The 25,478-nt window shown below is 37.4% G+C and overlaps 1 protein-coding gene across 1 annotated transcript; it reads right to left on the minus strand.

Annotated features, from left to right (window-relative positions):
* Window positions 1-3,147: 3,147 nt before the first annotated feature.
* Window positions 3,148-4,733, minus strand: LOC110850063 (endo-1,4-beta-xylanase C). The gene is made up of 2 exons (XM_022097545.2): window positions 4,593-4,733; window positions 3,148-4,474 (listed from the first exon to the last, which is right to left on the minus strand). Exons 1-2 carry the CDS (start codon window positions 4,682-4,684, stop codon window positions 3,271-3,273), a joined length of 1,296 nt encoding a protein of 431 aa, XP_021953237.1. The 5' UTR covers window positions 4,685-4,733; the 3' UTR covers window positions 3,148-3,270.
* Between the last annotated feature and the right edge of the window lie 20,745 nt (window positions 4,734-25,478).

Genomic DNA, 25,478 nt, shown 5'->3' on the forward strand with positions numbered 1-25,478 from the left:
TTTTTGACTGGCGTCAAAGTCTGAAAAGTTTTAACGCGTTTGGAAAGACCTAAAATTTTTGCAGCAATTTTTAATGATTTCAAAATTCCTCTGGATGATGAACTTCGCTTATTAAGACAAACACAAGATTACAGGTCTGTTGAAAATGTGTTTCAAGCAACTATTTACATCTCTGCGTTATTACATACTTACAGTGACATTGCTAGGTCGGGGTCCCACCGAACCTATGTTTCCTAGTTAGATATAACATTACCTCGGAAGTTTTCGTTGTCAGATCGATTACGGTAGCCAGACTAATTTGAAGAAATATATTAATTACTTATGTAAAGCTGAGTACAAAAAACAGCCAAATTTTATGGAAACATTGCCTCGTTAAAATACTTAATCATTTTCGTAATTAATATTTTTTTTAGTTGAGACCCACCGAACATTATTTAGTACACATTTACAAGTACGGATTATGTAATTGCAAAAAATCGTCTGTGCGCCTTGAGTTAACTCAGTTACGTACATATGTAAGATATAAAGATACTCACAAGGGAAGGTTCCCAACTGTTTGTCGTGTCCAGGGTACCCACTATATTTTTTAGAATCTACAAGGGCCCTAGATGAAGGATCCATTCATATTTACGTGTTAATCGCATGTTTGGCGCCCTGGCGTGGCGTCAAATTCGCCAAATTTGTATGTTTTTGTTTTTGAAACCGCCATAACTTTTGAAATCCTGGGCGGATTTTCAAAAAAAATTCCAAAAATCATTACAAAGAGTTCAACTTTCGTATGCCATGAAATTTTTCAAAAAATTTGTTGTTTCAAATTTTTTCAAAATTTTAGAATTTTCTTACGCTTGGGGATTCGCAAAAGAAATATCAAAAAATAAAACTATTTCATTTTTTATTTATTTCTTAAAATTTTGACCTTTGTGATCATTTTGAGCCGAAAATTTTGAAAATCCCCCGGAAACTGCAAAAGTTATGGAGGTTTGAAATTGGCCGAAAACGTAGAGTTTTAAGTTTGGCGCCACGCCACGGCGCCGAATATGAGTTTTACACGGAAATATGAATGGATCCTTCATCTAGGGCCCTTGTAGATTCTGAAAAATATAGTGGGTACCCTGGACACGACAAACAGTTGGGAACCTTCCCTTGTCAGATATGTACATTTATATGTAAAAATTATCTAACTAATTAAAATTTGAAACACAGGTTTCAATTTTACAGTTTTTTAGATTTAATTAAATTACTGGAAATTCAAATTATTCTGGTCCATCCTTTATTCAAATTATGGATTACTAATTAATTTCCAAAATGTGCATTAATTGTTAAAGCTTTCTGCTAAAATAAAAATAATGTGATAAGTGAAGATAAATTTTCATCAGAGTATTATTGTTAAGATACACAACCAGTTTTTGTATTTTTGATATTAGTTGACGAAGTTAAGCTTGGTAACCAATGAAAATCGTGAATTTTTCTCCTTGTCTTCATGAATGATCCAAGTCTTGATGTTCATTTTATTTCAAGGTTCCCGCCTTTCATCGTTAAAAATATTTATGTTTATGCAAAATTGTTGTGATATGTTACCCCACGCAAGATATCACCAGCCAGCCAACATTTTTATGGTGGTTGCTGCTTAATTCCCATAAGTGAAGCATGCGCGGCCATGGAAAATCTACGAGAGGAGATTAGTGGGAGAAATCATCCTCCGGCAAAAATTTTGGGTCTTTCTTAACGCGTTAAAACTTTTCAAACTTTGACGCCTGGCAAAAATCGAGTAAGCACCTGCTCCAAAATTACATCTGCTTTTTCGAAAGTATTAACAAACTATTGTTGCTTTCGCATTTTTGTTGATTTAAGTTTCATATTTTGCTCTTGTGGTTTTTCAGAACTTATAAAAGTGAAAAATCTAAGAACCCTAAATATTTATAATCATCGACCTAAAATCAGGTACTCGCGCCCCCGCCTGGTAGTCAATCGGCGCGCCGCCGCCGACAATAGTTTTCACTACTCACGCCGTATATTGGCATAGGCGTGGAGCTCTGAACTGTTTAATCACCTGCTGACGTCCTTCTGCTGCCGAGTGACCTTTGAGTCCCACCGGTCAATAATTTTCTACAACTTTTATTTAGAGTGTGCATATATTTATAGTATTTATGCATACATAGAGCGCCCATATATTTTGATCATGTCGCGACATGATCAAAAGTAGCCGAATATGTATTCTTCATGTCTTGGGAGTATTAGTTCTGAATATGCGCGCTCTAGATCAATGACGAAATTTCGACACGTCGACATCATTCTCTGACGACGTGACGACATGGGTAAATTTTGTTTTGCGACACACTTTTTAGACCTAGCTGAAGCTAGATATCGATTTTCACTGCTCTGTGATATGTTGAATTTCGCCCGTTTTGGACAATTTCGACATGTTTATTTCCAATGTTCCCGGCCTTTTATATAGGAAACGTGCAGATTCCGAAGCTCCGTTCCTCTTGGATTATGTGCAAATGGGTGGCGCCCACCGTTTCCAATCATTTTCAGCCTAGGAAATTTGCCCCCTTCGGAGAACCACCCCCCAAAACTCGTCATGTTTTGCCTTTCGCCAAGGTTCCCGGGCTAATAACTTTTTTGTATATGGACGGATTTGGATGAAATTTTTACCTTGGATGTAAAATCGCATACACTACAGGTTGGAATTGGTGGATTGACTCTAACCCCACTAGGAAAAAACCACACCCAAAGTGGGTGTGGCTCTTCAATTTTTTATGAGCATGTCCCTGCGCTCTAAGTGTCCAGATTGTGCAAAAATGTACTCCAAAAAGTAAGCGGGGGCTTTTTGAGAATTCGATGCATTACCATTTCGCTTAATGCATTGCCCAGTACGGTTTTTAGAGAGGACACTCTCTCGATCTTACAGACCCGGTACCAAATCCCAGACTGGGGAAGAAGTCTTGGTGCCAGTGTAATGAAAATCATCCCACGGCAACGAAGCTTTCGCAAGAGATGTTTTTTGACTCTTTCCAGTATGGCTTGGCGCCTTGTGTGAGGGGTAAGATGATATGGCATGTTGTAAAAAGTGAGGGTTAAATTTTATGAAATTTTTTAATTACAACTAAAACTAAGAAATAGAATTTAATCCTCAAAGTACAAAGATTTGCAACTTTAATTTCTTTTCTTTATTGACACAATTTTTTACTTTACTTTTTGATAAGGATGGTGGTGGGAGTATGGTAAATATTATTTTTGTTGGGTTACGAATGGCGAAATTTAGAAAAATTAATCAAGAACAAGCGAAAGTGACTGAGCAGTCTGTCCATGGGACACGGTAGTCTTGAAGGTCTGACTCTTACCCACTGACGTAGTCACGTGGATATCATACTCCCCCTGGAATACCCGATGTGAATAGAATCCATCCTGATCCGTTCTCCCCGTTACATTGGACCACCATTGATTGAAAACTAAATCTCGATAGACAACAAGGGCAGGCTTCTCTGTCCAATCGGCCCTGAAAAAGGGGGCACGTCCCTTCCAATGGACGCTGTCCCAGAAACCCCAAACAAGGAATTCCTTCATCCTCGGGTGGGCAAAGGTGGCAAGCATGAAATCCCGCAGGAAATTCGCATCCGTCTGTTCATTACTGATTTCTGTGTCGTACTCTGTAACGGCCAGGTCAACCCCCGTGTTGGCGAAAGAGTTCATCATATTCTGATACTGTTGAATGTTCCAAGGTTCCGTGCCTACGTGCCCCTGAATCCCAAAGGCTTGCACTGGGGCCCCTCCCTGAACCAGGCGACGGAGCACTTCAGTGTCGTAATTGACAAAGTTGCTATCTCCTGGGTGGGGGTAGTCGTTCAGGAACAGTTTGGCTTGACCGTCGGCCTGACGAGCGGCCCTGAACCAGGTGATCACCTCATCCAGCCCTAGCAAATTGGTGTAATCATTCTCAGAATAGGGTTCATTTAGGACGTCCCAGTCCACTAGGTGACCTTGGAGGCGTGACCCGATGTCTTGAACGTGGTTTGCGATCGCTGCCCTCAGGCCGGGAGGGTCCCTCGGGATATCGGAGGGTGACCAACGCCACGAACCCCAGAGCATGGCGTGACCTCGGGTTTTAATGTTCCTCTGAGCGGCCCAGTTAATCGCGTCCATGGTCCAGCTGACCCGGTGGTTTTGGTCATTGTTGGATTGAGAGGTTTGCCACTGGGGCCATTTCAAGTCGTTTTCGAACACAATGGTGTTGAAATTGTTGAGGATGATTTGCTGGAAGCGGGCCGAGGTGGATAGATCGATCATGAGTTGTCGAACGCCGACACATGTGCCGAAAAGGAAGCCTTGTTGTTTCATTTCGAAATGAACTTTCGCATCGGTTAGTGCTCGACCCTTGGAGTCGGTCAGGGTCACGCGAAGGTCAGTTTTTCGATGGGTTTCAATGTCGGCGAGGGCTTTCTCCCTCCAGGAGTCATCCTCGACGGGGATATTGCTACAAATAAAAGTATTCAATTAGGCGTTTCGTAAATTTAGATCAGAATTGATTATCTATCGATTGATTGGGAATTTTTGTATGAATATCTTTCGACATTGCATTTTCTTCTTGTTACCTTGTGACATTGCTAAATTCGAGGGGGCCTCCAAGGACTGAGGAGGAGTAAAGGGTGAATAAAAGAACGGCAACTAATTTAAAAGTTGCCATTATTTATTAATCCTATTTACAATCGATCGATACTTAGTGAGTTAACCACTACTTTCTTGGTGTGGATGAAAAAGAGGCGTTGCTATTTATACCCTTCCAGTAAATGAGATTGTTGTGCAAAATTTAACAAAATATGATAAATGGGAATATCGATCAAAATTTGCTGTCAAGTCAAACTACTGGCTGGACATTGCGGAATTTTATCTGTTTGTTTTTTTCCTGTCAAGTTAATAAATGGTTGGATAGTGAGCATTGTTTTTAGTAGAGCTGGACGTGAGTCCAAAAAACTCGAGTCGACTCGAGTGAGTCTGAGTTCGAGTCGAGTCGAGTCTTAATTTTCAGACTCGTTTAGAAAATGAGTCTGAGTGTTTACATTTTGAGTCGACTCGAGTACGGACTCAAGTCCTGATAAAGGTCTCGCGAGTCTACTCGAGTCTACCAACATTTCACTACCGAAGAATATCCATTTACCCCGACATTTTGGTGGCAGATTACATCTGCTTGATTTGGTTAAAATTGCGACCTAATTTCAGTTTTTTAACAGTTTTAATACGTCTTGAAAAAAAAATCTCAAGTAAAATGGATTGTAAAATCCCAATGCTCAAGTGTCCGCACTTACGATATACACTTAATTTTTAAAATATTGGAAATAACAGGGAATTCAACTAAATTACACATGTTTTTTAGAATAATAATGTTATAATAGTGAAATCATCATAAAGCTCTTTAGAAATGTTTATTTATAAATTTACAGGTGTGTTTATTTCATCTATTTTAATTTGCTTCAAGTTTCCTTAAACTTTAACCAACCTGTCCTGCTACTAGTTGGAAATTGAGTCAATCATTGAACCTTAAAATTAATTTTATTTTCCACGGACTGGTCCCTCCGAGTCGAGTCGAGTCTTGCCAAGACCCGACTCGACTCATATCCAGCACTACTTTTTAGTAGTTATCTGATCTCTACCTTAATTTAATTGAGAATCATAATCATCCGATATTTCAAATTGATCGGTAAGGAGGAAGGGTATTGATTGGCATTAAAATGTAAGTAATTGAGATATCACGCATTCAACACGACCTCCATGCGTCCGAATTGAATTAATTTATATCATGGATTGGTTGGATGGCTTAATTGAATGAAACCATGTTTTTATGAAATCGAAGATTGTGCCATGTCAATGTCATAAATAGTGGAATTTGACGAAAACAATGGGATGACAGTGCATGTTAGGTGGTTTCTTGTGATTGATTGTTGGATGGATATAGTTTGTGTAAATAATAATAAAAGCGGATAAGAAGTGTCTGTCTCATCAGTCCTTAGTTAATTAATTAATTGATAACACGCTCTGAGCAGGTAGATGATGCATGATTGTATGTATGTATGTATGTATGTATTTTGGGAGGAGGACACCTCCTATTGGAGGAGCCCACTGCTCAGATCATCCATCCGATCTAAATATATGCATTTTCCTCTTACTTTATATCACTATGTTTCCAGAGGGGTCCAGACACGAATAAATTATTTTAAGGTCCAAAATCCTCCAATGGGGGTCTGAGAACATAAAAATCCGGTTCATTTTGATTTTCGAAAGGGGGTGCGGTCGGGAGGGGGTTTTTATCGAATTTCAAAAAAGTCTCAAATTCCCCCTAAGACCACACCCACTTTGTTCAGAATTTAACGCTGATTAAAATGAGGTATCATACATGCCCCCTAGCTCTTACCATTACAGAAATGATGTTTTTGGGGAAAGTGAGATTTTTTGGGCAAAGTGAGAAAATCTGTTTTTCGTGACCCAGACGTCATGATTCATGCACATTTTTCCCTTGCAAACCTCAAAAAACTTGGAAAAAATTTAATTTAAAAATTTAATACCGATTAGTATTGAAACTATTACTAAGAAGTATTATTTTAATACCTAATTTATACATACATGGTGACAGTACGTGGTAATGCCAACGCGGTAGAGTATATGTATCTATACTCTATATACATATATATATATACCACTCGGTATTTAATTAATACTAGGTTTCTAAGAGTGTACAACTTAGAATACGTGCTAATCAGGCTGTAGACGTGTGCCGTATTAGGTCATGATTATTGCGGCAAGTGTGTCATCATGTTATTGAAACTGATTACGGTTTGAGATCGATCAGTGCAATTGTGGAATGCATTCCACTTTAAATTGCGTAAGTATAAATAGTTGTCTGGTGCAAAATGGTTACCGTGTGCAGAAATAGATATCCTTTTTGTTGATATTTATGTATACATAGATGTGATGAAGTTCAAGTGCAAGGCACTTATTTAGGTGCAAATTCGAACTTTTACACAATTCGCCCTTGATCTGACCAAGTTTACAAAAATTTGGGAGCTAATTTTCCTCAGAAATATTTGTCAAATTTTATAAAAGTTTACGGATTTTACAAAGTTACAAATGACTGCGTGAATTGCATCATATTTTTCATGTTCTTTTACGAGTGTTTGAAACTATTTGTACCAAATAATTACCGAGTTTATGTACAAAAATGCTATATTTATAATTTTCACGGTTAAGATTCTGGTTCAATTTTGTATCTAAGCTGACTCTGTGTTTTCCCGATTTTATTGAGTCATGCAAAATTAAGGGGTTGAAAAGTGTGGGGTTAAATTTCAAGGTATCCTGTTATTTTTTACGGTGTGTGGCCAAAGGTTACCTTAAATATTTAATTTATTAGTTTGTTACCTTACCCAATTTTGTTTCTATTTAATCTAATATTTTTCAATTTTTGATAAATATGTTGTTTTTCAAGTTTTAGTATTTTCAAATAATTTGTTATTTGTGTTCCGGTGTTGGTTTATTTAATTTCCGGTTTTTCACAATGTTCACTAATTAATTAATTTACTTATTGAAGCTGATATTCAATATTATTTAGAATAGAATTTCACCCCCGTTAACAATTCCTGTTAAATTTTATACTTTATAAAATACACAAAATGCTGTATTGCTCAATATTTACATATTTGGCGAAACTGATATTTATTAAAAGCAGAAATAAATCATTTATAAAATAAAGAAAACATTCGCTTTTTCGTATTTTTAATGTTTCCAAATTTTGTGTCGTCATAAAATCACTCGGTCAAAATTACAAAAGTTTTTTTTTGAATTTGTCAAATTTGAGAAAATCTTTTTATTAAAACCAAAGAGTCCAAAATCTGTATTATTAAACTGTATTAAACTGTATTATTAAACGGAAGGGGAGTTCGGGTTTGGTCCCGTCTGTGGCGGCCTTGGTTCCATTACCACCTCCTCCTCCTTCTGGTACCTAAACACAGAAAGCGAACGATTTGCATATCTCTGTTTATGAAATTTTGTAATTCTACTCATTAATATTACGTCCATTAATATCAGGTCCTACCGGCGCCGGTGTTGCATTTTGTGGAAATTCAACCTCGTACATCATTTGTTGAATCTTGCTTTTTGCGAAGGATGCCTGAGCTGGTGTCACCTTTCTTAAATCATCTGCTAGAGCCATGCAAAAATGGTGGTTCAAATGTTTCACACCCTGCTTTTCTAAATATCCCAATAACGCCGCATAAACTTTTTCTGACATTTTCAGTTTCTTCGATGAGGTCTCGGCTTTGCAGCAGTCATCCTTGTCTGTATCTGGGCCACAAGAATTTCGGGTCTAACGTCCGGCGTCGGAGCCTTTTTCCAAATTTGCCAGAACATCTGCGAAACCAATGCAGCAAAAATTAATTAATATAATTAATTAATCTATATTTAGTGGGTGTAAACATACTCGGTATTTGCAATAACGAACGGATTTACAAAGTTGGGCATTTCCAAAAACTCCCACTGTTTTTCTTTCCTTCCGGACTTTCCCTATTTTCCCTTCGTCTTTTTAACAACTTTGTTATAATTATCTTGCAGATATTTCTACTTTTTCTTGCACTCAGAAACTACAAAAATGCGCAATTTCAAAGATTAATATGAATTATCGTGGCGCCACAGACTCATGATAAATCAATTATGCAACTTACCATCCTTCCCCACAGCGCTGGAGACGTTAAACCACACAACTTCTTCCCTGCCATAGTTCTTGTCATTCTTTGACGTAACATCGTAAAAATTGGTTTTGAGCGCACTGTCTCTACAAGTAATTCGGTACCTTCGTTACTCTATTCTCTCGGGCGCCCGGTATCTCCTCCCCCATTACTTTATTTTTATCCCTTCCCCTGTTCACACTTTCTTCCTCCACCTCACTTTCACTCGATATTTTAGTTTTATTTAAATTGTCAAATTGTATAAAATGTGTGGTATTAATTACATGTAAATAATAAGAAATGATTTTATGTGTGACTTCATATGTTCCGCTGAAGGAGATGAGAATTTGTCATAGATTTTGGCGAGCGGACGAAAAAAAGTTGAACCAAGTTCAACTCACCAACTCACAGTTTTTTCGTCAGCGCGGATCGTTTGCGCTGAGATGAGTCGGTTGGTGGAAATGAGATGAAAAAATCCGCTCCACTCGGCTTACTCGCGCGTAGAGCGGATTTTGTCCGTTTTGGTGGAAATGACTCGTCGGACATTTTCCGCTCTAGGTCGCTCACAACTCACGCCGGTGGAAATCCACCTTAAGAAAATCTCAAAATTTTGACAAAAATTGAAACAATCAATATTTTGAAAAACTTGATGGCATGCGATAGTTGAACTCTTTTTCATGAGTTTTGGAAATTTTTTTGAAAATCAGCCCAGGATTTCAAAAATTATAGCCGTTCTAAAAATAAAAACCTACAAATTTGGCGAATTTGGCGCCACGCCACGGCGCCAAATATGAGTTTTACACGGAAATAAGAATGGAACCTTCATTTAGGGTCCTAGTAGTTTCTAAAAAATATAGTGGGTACTGGTCGTGAGCGTCCCTTGTTAGTAACTCATTGCTCAGCTATCACTGGTAATTTTTTTCAACGTGATTTTATATGTGTACGGTTGACGGTTAGCCGAACTCATTGTAAACACTTCGATATCTTGTAAAATTCTTGATCTTTATTAACAAAGCTAAATTTTGGAATAAAGTGGATTTTAACGATTTTCAAAACGTTGCTTCACAGAGAATTATTTTAGGTGTATACCAGGTGGGAGTTGTGCAAGCTTTCTTTTGCTGTAATTAAATTTGTTTATGGAAAAGTGTATGTAAAAACTATGAAATCTACCCAATTCCATCTGTGCTAAACAGTAACTCAATCCCAATTTTTTATTAACGAAAAATGGGGGCGATAAAATTAATGCAATGTGTATTCGGTACCCCCCCCCCCCCCACCCCCGCCCCCAGCTAACAAATTGTCAATTTCTGAAACGAGATTTCGGAAAATCTACCATAAACGAATAGGCCGTACACAACCCTAGGAATCCAGGCCGTACAATGTCTCAGGACGGCTCTGGAACCAAGATATGTTAATTGCATATGATAGATAATAGTCTCAGTTCATAATGGTACGGCAACTACTCATTGAATCAACGGGGTTAAAAATTATTCCCATTTTTAACACATTTCTTTAGGTTATTGGACAGAGTGTATAAATAAGTGGAATTCACAATAACCGATTTTTGCGATTACTAATAGATTACCTATATGGTAAGTTTTACGCTATAGGTAGCAAATTTTTACCTACCAGTATAATTTTAATCCCAAACGGTAGCAACTTCAATACCGAGAAATCAATACCTGCGAAACTATACTAGATTTCTAACAGTGCATGATTATTTTCACAAAAATCGATTACTATGAATTACATATATTTCTCACACGCAGATATGTATCACTACGTATAAGTGGTATACATATTGTAAAATCCAAGTCTCTTTGTGCCAAGCTAAAAATAGAAAAGTACTTTCCTTAAACATGTAAGGGTATGGAGCAGGCCCTTCCATGGTTGCCACAATCAATTAAAAAATAAATATGAATACCTATAAAATATTGATAAGTGGCAACACCGAGGCCTCGGTGTTGCCACTTATCAATAAATACCACCTCGCGAGGTGGTATTTATTTATAGCTTGGCACAAAGAGACTTGGGCAGTATAATACTTTACATAAATATGATATTTATGTAAATAGTCAGAGTGTAAAATTCTTCGGATTTAAGTAAATACATTTATCTACCAGTGTGGTTATTTTGGGTGATATACAGAATCCCTGCGGACTTATTCAAATTTTTTTCCTATTCATTGGTAACTAGATTTGTACCTAATGATTTGTAAATGCATATGCTTTATACAGAATAGGCACCTTCTAATCCTAAGAGTAGAGGTGTACAAAACCCTTAAAACTTAAAAAACTAAAACTTAAAAAACTGCGCTTATGTGAGGAAAGTTGTGTTTTTTCTGACATTGAGTTACAACACGTGAATTTGGCTGAGAAAATTCAAACATTCGGTACGAATTATTAAAATTTTATTTCGCGCCAAAAAATTCGGGCGGCCCGAAAACCGGCGGTCCGGTCCGGTCCTTGAAATCCTGATCCGAAACCGGACCGAAGACCGGACCGAAAGTTTCGGTCCGGATTGGTGTATGGCCCAATCCGGGACCGAACCGCCGGGTTTCGGTCCGGTCCGGGCCAATCCGAGGCCCATTGAGAACACTACCCCTAACAGACAAGTCGACCAGCGAAATTTTATATTTTGAATTTCTCCGATCCTCAGATATGTCAACTATACGACCAATTTTCGACCTCGAAAAATGAAGTGATCATGTGCTTTTTCCTATTCGAAAAAAACACTTTTTGGAACGAGTGGCGAATTTTTCCATACCTTCTGAATTTTGTGCTCTCGTTTTAAAAAAAGGATAATTAAATTCCGTTTTCAGCCTTAGGAATCTGATTAAATTTTCCAATTTTTATACTTTATAAATCCAGAATTAATTTTTAACTGGTTGAAAAAAATCGGGAAGGATGACACTTTCAATATGTGCCCACTCTTGAATTTATCACGTGAACGGAGCAATCAAAATAATTGCATTACTTTTCAAAGATATAAATTACGCTAACTAATGCTTTCTGTGTACATAATCGAAATAGTGTATTTTATAATTTGACTTTTTGAGTTATTAGGCTAGTAAATCCATACGCCTAGAATGTATTTTGGATTTCCAAAAATATTTTTTAAATACTATGGGTATTCACTTCGCAAATGTCGTAAACATCGCTTCCCAACATATTTTCGCAAGTTTGCAATGTTTGCCAAGAGTTGCGATGGACAACCAATCAGATTCCTTTATTATTCTACGAAATATGCGAAGCAAAATGTAATCTGTTATCGCCGTGAACTATTTCTCACAAACTCGTAGTCAAATGAAATTTTCAGGTCTGCTCTCACATTCAGTTTATATATTTTCATGCAAAATAAATCCTTTCGCACGCACCGAAAAGTTTGCGAAGATGTGGTGCGAACCAACGATTTTGAGTTACGTGAATACCCACACTGTATTTGTATTTTGTGTTTTGCCAACAAATTATGCAAGCATTTTTTGATGGGCTTTGAACTTCAAAGCCTGTAGTGTATTTCTGTTTTTTTAAATTTTCAAACCGTATGTTTTGAACATCTCTGCAACCAAAACCTTGCTGTGGTACTACCTTGTAAATTATGAAGCCGCATCCGCGTCAAATATGCGTCTATGGCCCTTTTTAGGCCGAGTAAAGCGTACCCTGCGAGCGCCGAAGGCGCGAGCGGCTAGGGGCGCCAAATTTTTTTGCCCCGGTTAGATTTTTGGCAAGCGCGGGCCCTGATGCTCAGTAACTATTGCAGCTATTAATATGAAACTCTCCAGCTCCAAAGCCCTACCCGATGAAACCGTTGAATGAAACCCGGTGAACTATATCCCGTTGAATCAAACCCGTTTAAAGGGTAAATCAGTGCTACAAGCAAATGGGAAACTGGCAACTTTTAGTAAATATTTAATACGGTGGCAAATAGAAAACTGAACAGTCATTAATACAAATAATCAGCTCTAACAGCTAAATATTCAGAAAACTAGTTATCCCGTTGAACTATAACCCGGTGATAAACTAGGAGCTAGACAGAGATGTTAACTATATGGCGATCTGCTGCACACTGCCGCGAGGCAGCTCCTCGCGCTACTATATCCAGGCCACCTTGCTCCCACTCAGTTACACATTCATTACAGAGGTGGCGCTCGCTATACTACATCTAAAACTCTACTAACTTACTTTTACACACATTTTCACATAAACAACATTACATACATTCATAAATCAGAAATTAAATAATTATCAAATAATTCTAAACTAAAGGCTAGTTCTGCCGCGACAGTTTTTGATACTTAAATACTAAAAAATCAGTCACCCATGTAATCATCTCGTATTTTCGGGTTTATTTTATGTAAAGTAGATGCACAAGGATGTGCATATAACCTTTCGTCATATTGCTGCAAACCGGTTATTTTTTAGACACTTCTTAACATGAGGGAGTTACCTACATACATAATCGAAAAATGCATTAACAGCAACCAATTCAACGACTGGGATTGCATAATTATTATAATTAGTTACTGGCTCCAGACTGCAAATTCCTTCGCGCGGGAAGTATTTATATCCTAGATAAGTTTTTCGTAAATGTAATTGAATGAAATTATATATTCACAATATGTAATTCAATTAATGCTTTACGGGCCTAGAAATACAATAAAATATATTATTATTATATAGTTTTCCAGGAATTGCATGTGCAGCACGTATCACTGTAGAGTCAGCAGCACCCTGATCGTCCCTCGCACCACGCCCTTCACAAACTTTAACACACTCAACGGCTTAATTATGAAGTACCCGTCATACCCTAATCCCAAGGGACGCGTACTCTTCCTAAACTTGGACATGTATTTGGCCTCCTGTGAATCCTTGGTCGCCATGAATTTCCACGAAACCCTGTTCCTCTTCGAATAGGAGTAAAATCTCTCGCCAAAATGGAGCACGAAATACCAGAAAGTTTGAATTCCCGCCGACCAAGCGAACGTGAGGAGACGCGTGCCATAGTCCAACCTGTCCCAGTGCCGAATCAGGACGAAGTTCGTGTAAAGGACGAAATTCATGGCTAAGGATTGAAACGGGATGAAATAAATGCCAAAAATCTTCATAGCGAGGAGATGCAAAAGCTCAGATTTTCTATATTCCAGGGGGAAATGGGCGACTGATCGGAAAGCCGAGTGGGTCATGTATTTTGTCGAGGGTAATTTACAGTTGAATTCGATGGCATGAATTGGAAACATCAAAGCTAAAGGGGCAAACAATTAGTACAATTGTTTAAACTCCCTATGAAATGATTGATTAAAGCAGAAGCAGATTTTGTTTTTAGAATTTCAATTTTTTTCAGAACAAATTCACCGGCAAAATTGAAAGCGGTGAATCCGACGAATAATCTTTTCCATATTACACTCTTAACAATAAGATTACCCTATATCGATTACTCTTCAAGAGAGGGACATTATTTTTTAAGAGTGTAAAAGTTACTAAATAAATGCATCAGTGAATTTCCCAATATTTCCCTCATAATTTGCACTATAATTGCAAAATTTAAAACAAACTCACCCACTAGTATCATCAGTATTAACACCATTGTCACCACAATCGCAGGGATAACGAAGAATCCAGAACTTCCATAGAGTAAGAAGCAGACGAATATCATGTTATAATTCGGGGTCTCCTTTGGCACCAAAGACATCCAAAATATGGGCAAATCCTCCCAAAAATAGAGTAAAAATGCGCCAAAAAAGAAGTACCCCAAACCTTCCAGAATGAGCAGGACGGACGAGTAGAATAGCGGATCCGCTGTCAAGGTCGTTCTCGGGTTGTAGCTTTTTCTCCAATTTCCTGAAAGGATAAAATATTGATGTATTCTGCATTTTTAAATATTATATTGCAGAAAATGTCTATCGGTATTATTGTGCACAACAGAATGTGCATAATTTTCTGCACAAATCGCTTTGCATCAAGTTTTGTGCCAAATTTCTGCACGAATGCTATTCCTTGACAATTTTTATTCCGTAGTTACTATTCTCAAAATTACAAAATTTCAACGTTTAATGTACCATTTTGCCCAGGACTTATTTTCCTGATTACGCAAATTGGCATTTTTGCAAGTTTACAGAGTGATTCAGCCTATAAAACTCACTTTTATTTTTTTAATTACAATTGTTAGGGACACCCAGGAATATTGAAATTTGCCTGTGTCCTTCCCAGATAGTTAAGAAACAGTTTGTAAAATAGCTCTTTCTTCTGAATACCAAGATGCCCCCACAGTCCCCCACTTAATATCTATTATTAAATAATATATAAGTTTAGTTGTAGTTAAATGCTTAATTAGAGAATTAGCTCATTGTGTCATGAGTTGTAGACCAGTTTGTATTAACTGATATTTATTGACACACGAATAAAGGTTATCAAATCAAATCAAATCAAATTAATGCGAGGTTCTCATAAACGCGTTTTCAAAAGGTAAATTGACCCACAAAAAAATTGTTAAGACGCTGGCGACAAATTGATTCAGCGTCAGTCAAACCTTTGTGTCTACTGCATCAAACGCCACCACAATAAGGAGGTGGGCATCATTGGTGGGAGTTGGACGTACACCGATATGGCAACCAAGATCAGCCAGGACCATGGACGGGTTTCAGAAGTTTGCAGATTTCATCAACATGGATAATCTGTCATCAAAGAGATGCATGCAACACGTTGGAGGTGAGTCAGACAATAGATTTTAGGTTCAATCTTTCTGACCTAAAGAGAATTACGCGGTGGAAGACCGAGGGAACGCTCCAAATCCGTCTTGCATCAAGAATTTTGAAGGAATTTGGCGAGCACTGTATGAAAAATATTTTCCCGAAAAGAAATTTGTAACTCCAGTTACTCGTGATTAGTCACCCGACATTACTGCGACGGATTAATTTGGATTTGGGTACTTGAGACCGAGATTTTAAAGAGAGACACTTGTGCGCTAAATGGGTTTTGGAAAACTTTTCAGCCGAAGCGAAATAAAATCACTGAAGAAAAGTGTCCAACGTGATGATCACGTGGAAAAAGCGATTGCACCTCGTTGGACAAACTAACGGACTATACATTAAGCCAATTACCAAAATTCACAAACGAAAAATAAAGCTCTAGTAAAATAAACAAAAGTGAGTTTTATAGGCTGAATCACGCTCTGTATAACTCTTAATAAAACATTGCAAGTCAGCATGTTCGAGAAATAAACGGTACACTTGAAGATGAATGAATGAATTTCCAAGCCAATTTTTTTTGCAAAATTTGCAAACTTTCTTGTTATCTATGCGAATACCCTACTTGACTTCCTCTTATAATCCGCCGCATACTTGAACATCATATTGCACAGTTCCGTTATCCCCTCGGCTTGAAACTTTTGTGCGAAATATCCCACAATCGGCACCGTTATGGCGAACGTCACCACCGCGCAGACATTAAACTCGAACGTGTTTTCCTTATCCATTTCAACACATCGGATCAAACTGAACAGAAATTGCAGAATTAAGATAAAACCGCACAATCGGACATGAATTTTGGAGAGTTTCGTCGTGAAAAAGATTTTTCTTTTGGAGTCAAACTGCACAGCGGATGTTCCAGTTAAAGCAGCAAAAAACAAATAAGTTTCCAGCAAAAGCTGGAATCGTTTAGGAAACATTTTTGGGACTCAAAATTGAAAGGGTTGTAGCTCTGTCTCCAATCTCCTAAAAAAAGCAAATTTAATAAAAACGAGAACAAAACAAGTTCCGGTTTGCAAGTAAAAATGACTTTCACATTTTTCTAAGAAAGTTACATGTAACCTAGTCCTTATTTATTTTCACGAATTTTGCAACTTGTATAATTTTGCTAAAACATTAGTCGACAAGAAAGTCAGCTTTTTCTGCTAATGCTAATATTTTCTGATCGGCACAATTTCGCTCATAATCGAAATTGCTTCTTCGAAGCACGGCATTAGATTGGGGGGTAACATAGCAATAGATGGGAACAAACTCAAAATACAGTTCTGCCCCAGGAACATCAGGGAGTTGTCATCCACGAGATATATCGCGTGAATTATCGCGCCAACACCTCTTCAACGCTGCCCTACTTGTGGGGTTACTTGAGAAGGGGGGTTACTTTTTCTGCCACCGTGGGTCCCAGAAACATTAGCTCTTCGAACCCTGAGAATCTTATCCAATTCAAATTTTGTTCTGTCTTAAGAAATTCTGGTTGGAATTATTGTTACTCTTGTTTAAAAATTCTGCACATTTCCAACTAAATTTTAAATCGTCATCATTTCAAATTCCCGCAAAATTTCGAGAATTTGATAACGTAGTATGATCAAAGCTTTTAGTAGAAAATCAAGCAAGCTTATTTTCCTGCTCATTACTTTAAACCCTTGAGAGCCCCTATTATCTTACGCTTATAATCCTCGGCATATTTGAACATCACATTGCACAGCTCCGTTATCCCATCTGCTTGAAACATTTGCATGAAATACGCCACAATCGGCAACGTTGTGGCGAACGCCACCACAGCGCAGACATTGAACTCGAACGTGTTTTCCTTATCCATTTCAACACATCGGATCAAACTGAACAGAAATTGTAGAATTAGAACCAGACCGCACAATCGAGCCTGAAGTTTGGCGAGTTTCGTTGTGAAAAAGAGCCTTCTTCTCGAGTCAAACTGCACAGCGGATCTTACGTCAAAGCGGCAAAAAATAAATAAGTTTCCACCAAAAGTTGAAATCGTTTAGGAAACATTTTTTTTGGAATGTGACTTGGAATTTGGAAAAATTGTGAATTGTGTAGTTTCTTTTTGAAATAAATGACTCGAATCGGCTCAAGTTTGTCAGACAAGGCTTGCGTCACACTTCTGGTACCGTGTCTGAAACATACCAACAGAAATAATATTCTCTTCTGTTCCATTGCGCACTCTTAAAAATAGCGTGACCCTTTCTGAAAAGGAAACGCATGATGAATTTAATATTAACGTTTTAAGAATGATTAATCACAAGAAAATGCATTAATTGGGGCCATTATAAGTATGTTGTGGTCAGAGTGGAGTTTAGGTTAGACTAGAACTAATAGGTTCATGGAACTCGAAAAATCGGAAAGATCCACAATTTTAGATTCAGAAAAATCCCAATTTTCGGGAATAAAATGCTCAAACTTAGCAATTTATTGGCATAAGAAAAATTCCCCAAAATACTAGTAACAAAGGATTTTTAGTAACAAAGGATTTTACACTTCAAAGAGAAAATAAATGACCTATCAGAAACTATGATCTGAATTTTTTTGAATTTTTCCCCCCTCCAGAAATAAACAATTTCCGAGAAACCGACAATTGTCTTGTATCCGATAAGTAAACCCGGAGTAATGCTGACTTAATAAAGAGTAAATTTTACTCTGGATTTGGTAAAATTTAGAATTAATAGTGAATTTACTTTAGATAAAATTACGACTACATTTACTTTTCAAAATTTGGACATTATCTTTAAGAGTGTGTTACCTCTTAAAAATAATTGACGGGGTAGATTTCAATCGTAGGTAAAATAATAAGTACTCACAAACTTTTCTGAGTTCGAGCTGCTATTACTTTAATCTGAGAAAATCTATTCAAAATATTAAATTTTAAGTTGTTTTGCAACCCGTAAATATAGTGGCTACCTTGTTATTTTGTTCATGACTTTAATTTGTGCTGTGACGCGTGCACCTGCATCCATATGAAAAAAGGGTATTTTACCTTTTATGTATCTGTACATGTTCGGCTAAAATGTGAAATTATGTCTTGTATTGTAATAAGCAAGTCGGAAACTTCCTGTTATGTCGTCCAATTTATTACAAAACGACAACCACAAGTCCCATATTATTATTGAAAATTGTAAATCAAATAGTTTAGTCAAATCAAACCATGGCATGCATACAACCAGTAATTTAAATAATAATTAGTAATAATAAACTCCTCTAAAACAACATAAGAAAGTAAGGTAGTAATCCAAAGGTAAATTGATAAGATTACATTTGAAAACTCTAGTATCGAAATAACTACAGTCTTGATTCACCCCGAGGGGGAACACGTATTCTCACTATATTTCATCTATATGTTCAATTTCAGTAAAAGTCTTGTTTTGCTTTCGACCATGCCCTGATTTCGTGGGGGTAATCAGATTGACTCCAGAAGTTGATCCATGCGATCATCGTATGTTGATGCGCAAACGGACCTGGGTTAGTTCTTTCATTATCCTGCTAATGGAAATACACATAGACAGACAGACAGACAGACAGACAGACAGACCGGCAGACTATTATAGTAGCTAAAAATACTTAAAATTGTAGGCATTCACGTCAAGCTCCAAAAAGCGATAACCCATCAGCATCTGTTATTTTATTATTTACGAAACACCGTATAAAAAAAGGGGGAGAATTTCAACATTGACATAATTAAAATGCTGGAAATTAAATTGTATTTATTTATGATTTAATCAACGTACAAGTTTCGTACAAATAAAATTACTAAAATACTTTGAAACAGAACTTAAATTTATTGTACATTTTTAAAATTTAACTTTAACAGTTAACTTTTAACATTCAAGACTATGCGTATTCAGTTTAACTGATTTTGTTAAATGCGGGTGATGAGGAGATAGGACAAATACACAAATTTATAGAGAAAAATGCATGATTACGGTAGGTTACTACTAATACGAATTTAATGCTAATAAATACTAATTTTGTAAAATGTATAACCGCATAAGGTAATTACCAATCTTTCGTACAAAAGATATCTCTATCTTGTTGTTCACAACTTACCGCATTCTGGATGTTATTACGGAACATAGCATTTTGAACGTATACGTAGGGTATGGTCGGAAAAGAAAGACAATTTTTGAAAATGCATTTATTTACATGAAAAAAGAAATGTCATTGAGTTGGAACGAGGTAGTTTTGTAGTCCATACGATTGACAATCAGCATCAGAAAACCAAAATCCGATATCTCAAACCGTTCAAAAATGAGAACACAAAATTCAGAACAACTTGCAAAAAATATTTGCCACTACTACGAAAATGTGTGCGGGCGCGTGCGGAAAAAGATTTCTGACCACTTCAAAAGTGAAAAAATTTACCGGGGGACAATTTTCCGAGTTTTAGATATGTATGAAGAAGGAAGGAGTGCTAAAAATAAAAGATCAAATGGCCGCCATGCTCGTGTGGTGACCCCCCAAAGTGATACGTAGAGTTCAGAAGGAATTCAAAAAAGACCCTGGAGTATCGGAACGAAATTTGGGTAACAAATTGAAAATTGCTACATCAACTTTGCATTACATCAAAGCCAAGAAGTTGAGAATCAAATCTTATCAGGTCATATCTGCACCAAAATACAACCAAGGTCAAGAAAAAAGAGCCAATACCAATTACAAGAAGATTACTAAAAAAAGAGTCGCGCAAAACACGCCCGTCATTATGGTCATGGATAACGAAACCTACTGTCCGATTGATCCAAATGAAGTACCTGGAATAAAGTACTACTCATGTACTAATAAGAAAACAGGTCAAGATTCATATAAATACAAACCCAATTCCAATATTTCACTCGGCGACAAACGATTTAACATGCAATTGAGATAGGACAAGTGAACAATCCCCCGACATTCCACCCACATAGGACCGAATGACAAATTTTGGGGTTTATGCAAGATAGAATATAGTGGACGAACAAAACCAGCCAGAAATTTGAGAGGATTCCGACAGATCTGGTCACATATCTCAAAAAAGGTAGCGGAAAAGAGTGACAAAGCACTTATGGGGACCGCGCGACAAAAAATTCGCCAGATAGGAAGGATGGGGGTCTATGGACCTTTCGAAGCAAAAAATAAATAGGTTAATACTTAACTTATAATTTGTGAAAATTATTTAGAATTAATTAAATTATTGCTGGTTTTACAGGCATTTTCAAAAAATGTTCTTTCTTTTCCGACCATACTCTAATATAACTTGCTTAAATTTGCCAATTGCCGCTAGAATCGCCTGGCACACAGTTTTCCGTAACTCAATTAGCCCCATCAATACGGACGCAATAATCAAAACCCCACATAATGTAAACAGAGTAAAAATCGCACCGTCCAAACGTACTGGATCGTCTTCGCGCTTTGGTATTGTATACTCCAAATGAAGAGAATATCTTCTGGTCACTTGTTCCAAATCTAGGCGCCGCTGAATCCCAGATTCAAATAGAGATTGAAAATATTGCGGCACTTTTGAATTACCCTCACCTTCAAATGTCCAACCGGCCAAGGCATAACGTAAGATGTCTTTTCCCATGTAAAATTTTCTCGAAAAATATTTCTTACACATGTCGTGAAACTTATGTGCAATCTCGTAGGCGTCGGAAACCAGGACGGATTTCTCGCACTTCACAATCTCAAATAATTGTTTTTGTTTTTATTTGCGAAATCTTTTCGGATATCGTCTCAAAATCGTCCGTGTGTTTAATGTCGCTCGGGGCAAATGAGCTCCATCTACCCAGGAGGAGGATTACCACAGTGTCCAAAGACATATATTCCATAAATCGCATGGACTGCTCAACATGGTCAGCTATTATATTAAAACCTGTTGTAATAAATAGGTTATACGTCTTCGCCAAATCCTCGGATAATATTTTGTAACACATCGCATAATCAAATGGCTCTGTGCATCGCCGTAGCATTTCATCGTTGGTCCTCAAAATCCAATCGGTTAAATTAGCTCCTTTCTTTTACTTTTTAATAATTTCCTTATCTTGGCATATTAAATCTTGAAAGGTTTCAGGTATATTAGTCTTCGGAAGGGGAGAATTTAAACTAGAAATCATTAATCCATTGTAGCAATTCGTTAGTATCACCGACATCAAGATCCAACCGCCAATTACCAATCAAAAAAAATTTTGCTTTCCCAGACCGCCCGGGACGTATCCAGCTTCTTCGAAAATATTTGCCAAAACAAAAGACCAAGGACAAAATGCTTCATAGGAATTAATATTTGTGTACTTTTTGAACAAAGTTAGGACAACTGAAACAATTACAACTGACACGAGAAGTATTCCCCATACTACCGGTGGAAAAGGGGAAAAATAAAATTCGAAGGATATGTACGTCTGAGAATAACAAGTTATAAACTGACAACCGTTATATCTGAATATGACTGATTGTCCCCTCTCCAATCCGTCATAAAGACCATTAATGCGGGTCAGCTGCAGCCTAGCACCATAATTGAATCTGCGCCATTCTCCATAATTACAATAGAGACTTGCATTAGCCTGGCGAAACACTGATTGCAATAGATGCTGATAAACAGAGTAGTTTTCCAATCGGTTGAATGGGTTAGAATAGAAAGGTAATTTACTAAAATCTAATTGTCCATGGGGACTCTCTTCAATATGCATCGCTTTATTTGACTCCACCCTCCAAAGGATAGGAACGGAGATTAATTTTCTGAACAATTGCACGATACTCCCATTTCCGCTGTGCTTACATTGCATCGTGGAGATGCTTTTTGAAGTCTGGCCGATAGGTTGGACGCAAAGGTGGAAGGTTTGATTTCTTGCAAGGAATAAAATCCCAAAGTTGTCAAATATTGGATGACCCGACCCAGGTTCCAAGTACGGATACTCAAAGAGTTCATTTAAATCTGATTTTACTATGGCAGAGATCAAAATTTTCATCACATTCTTATGAGCAAATCTGTAATAGGAGACGGCTCCTTTACAGGGTTTATACTGGTGGTCTGATGCACGCATCCAATACCCGTGGTATGGCCCCGGCAAAGATAAATTTCCAGGAAAGTAATACTCGTACACAATAAAACTGATTCTGCATTTTGAGTTTCCCACTTTACATAAGCCTCGGACAGTTTCCCCATCGAAGCCATTATATCTACTGGGGGTTTCGTTAGAAGTTCTAACAGTGTATCCCAGGGAGATTAGAGTGATTGGGTGTAAAGTAAAAGAACTAACGGGTTGAAGCATGTCGTCACCAATTTTGTCGTAAACAATCTTTACTTGGCAATATTCTGACCTTGCAAGCAGACCAGTAATGCTAAAATGCTTGCCACGACTGCATCGAATTCTTTGGAATGGTTGCAGTGCAAAGAAGAGGAGGATCCCAAGCAACAAATGCATTATACTTGAGATATCTATTTTAACGTTTTAATTTATCTCGAATTTTGTGTCTGATCTTAGGTGACAACAAAAGCACGGCTAAACATCGTTTAGTGGGTTATATGAATATACAGGAATATCTGTACAATTCACTAAGAAAAAATAAACCGTCGCAAACGCGCATACGGAAGTAGCTTCAGACGTACTTCACCCCAAACGGTCCCACCACAACTCGGGAACACTTAATTTCACTCTATTTCACCTATAGATTAATTTTTTGTAAAAATCTCATTTTGCCCCGACCACACCCCCTGGCGACGAGGGGGTGTGGAACAACTCGGGAACACTTAATTTCACTCTATTTCATCTATAGATTAATTTTTTATAAAAATCTCATTTTGCCCCAACCACACCCCTGGCGCCTAGGGGGTGTGGCACAACTCCGGAACACATAATTTTACTCTATTTCACCTATAGATTAAATTGCACTAAAAATCTCATTTTGCCCCAACCACACCCGCTGGCGCCGAAGGGGTGCGGCAAAATCGGGGAAACACTCAATTTCACTTAATTTCACTTAATTTCATTTAATTTCACTCAATTTCACTTAATTTTACCCATAGAATAAATTGCACTAAAAATCTCATTTTGCCCCAACCACACCCCCTGGGGCCGAGGGGGTGTGGCACAATCGGGGAAGCACAAAATTTCACTTAATTTCACTTAATTTCATTTAATTTCACTCAATTTCACTTAATTTTACCCATAGAATAAATTGCACTAAAAATCTCATTTTGCCCCAACCACACCCCCTGGGGCCGAGGGGGTGTGGCACAATCGGGGAAGCACAAAATTTCACTTAATTTCACTTAATTTCATTTAATTTCACTCAATTTCACCTAATTTTACCCATAGATTAAATTGCACTAAAAATCTCATTTTGCCCCAACCACACCCCCTGGCGCCGAGGGGGTGTGGCACAACTCCGGAACACATAATTTTACTCTATTTCACCTATAGATTAAATTGCACTAAAAATCTCATTTTGCCCCGACCACACCCCCTGTCGCCAAAGGGGGTGTGGTCCGGTTGCCCACAAAAGTTGATAGGATCCTCCCCCTGGGGTCCTATGTATGATGGCGAAAACCGATTTCGATTATCTCGATCCGTTCTCCTGATATCCTGCTGACAGACAGACAGACAGACAGACAGACAGACAAAGTCTTCACATAAAGTAGCTGAAGCTACTTAATAATGTATATAAATATCATATTAAAAATACGTAAGATAAGTAATATGCACGTATACATATTCTTATTCCCTGTTTCTTGTCCGTTTGGTTTATGAAATTTTGAGCATAATTTATTGGTGTTTTTCACCCTATTGCACCCTAAATGATTAAGCATACTTTACTATGGTTCAATGCTTAACACAAGAGACCTCGGCACCATGCAATAATTTCCTCCCGCATTTCCTTCACAAGAGTGGAAACGTAAACTTTTCTCTGAATATTTTATCTTAATGAGGCCATTCAGCGCAAAAAAGGAGTGTAAATTGATCTGATTCCTATTTTTTACTAATACATGAAAATCCCTTTGTGCCTTGGAGAAATGTTTCAACTTAAGTAAAATAGTAGACAGCACCATCAGATTAACGATTTATGTACCTACCACCGTGTAAAATATTATTACTATTACCAAGGACACAAACAGTTTTAGCAACTGGCAATACCTTGGTGTCCAAGATTATTTAGAGTGTTCAAAGAAATTCACGCATCAAACTGTAATTATTTCAAATCCCTAATGGATTCTAAGTATATGGACAATTTTTGTATAAGTTCTTCATGTTAATATTCCAATATAATGGCATGGATATTTAATAAGCAGGTATGCAAGAGGTGAAATTATTCCTTGTATGGGGGGATTTTTTAGGTCCGACGTATACTTTAAAATTTCAAAATGAAAGATGAAGGTTTACACCTGTAAACATTTGGCAACGCGGTGCATTAATTGACCATCTAGTTGAAACTTTTTACAGAAAAGTAATAAAAAAGTGAGGAGAATTCTATCCGCATGAATGTCGCTAGCAAACACTGCGTCGAGGTCGACAGTGTGCGAATACAAATGATTTGCTTAGAATAGAAGAAGCATTGCATGTTAGAATTTCGTGCATACCATTACTCGACTAAATCGCCCCAACCGAGCATACTTATTTTTTTAACTTTTTGCTTAGGGCCTACAGCTTTCCGGCTGTGGCCGAAATTAGTTAGGATGAATGATCCATGTTTTTTACTCAACAGGTATTGCAATGAAAATACAGGTATTATCCAGTAAAATAATAATACAAGTACACAACAAAAATCAGGTTTTCTAGTTCATAGGCCTAACCAATGACAAAATAGTTCGTACCACTAGGATAACCCAGTAATGCAATAAGATTTCACAAATACCATAAAGTCCACAACCTCCACAACAAATTCCCCAAATTCGCAAAGTTGTGAAAAACTTGGAAGCAAAATCCAGTTTCTCCAAAGCACTAATTTCTGGTTGTGTCCAATTCGCATAGTAAGGAAATAACTTTTTCGGCCTGGTATTATGAAACCAATCCTTCCACCATTTATAGATTCCTGAAGCCACTAGAAATTTGACC

This window comes from Folsomia candida, unplaced genomic scaffold (genome assembly GCF_002217175.1).
Source record: "Folsomia candida strain VU population unplaced genomic scaffold, ASM221717v1 Fcan01_Sc005, whole genome shotgun sequence".
NCBI lineage: Eukaryota > Metazoa > Arthropoda > Collembola > Entomobryomorpha > Isotomidae > Folsomia > Folsomia candida.

Bases quoted from the DNA above. Each gene is read 5' to 3' on its own strand.
- LOC110850063 (XM_022097545.2), bottom strand. From the start codon at position 4,684: ATGGCAACTTTTAAATTAGTTGCCGTTCTTTTATTCACCCTTTACTCC. The intron at 4,475-4,592 runs GTAACAAGAAGA...TTTTATTTGTAG, and splicing joins GAATTTAGCAATGTCACAAG to CAATATCCCCGTCGAGGATG.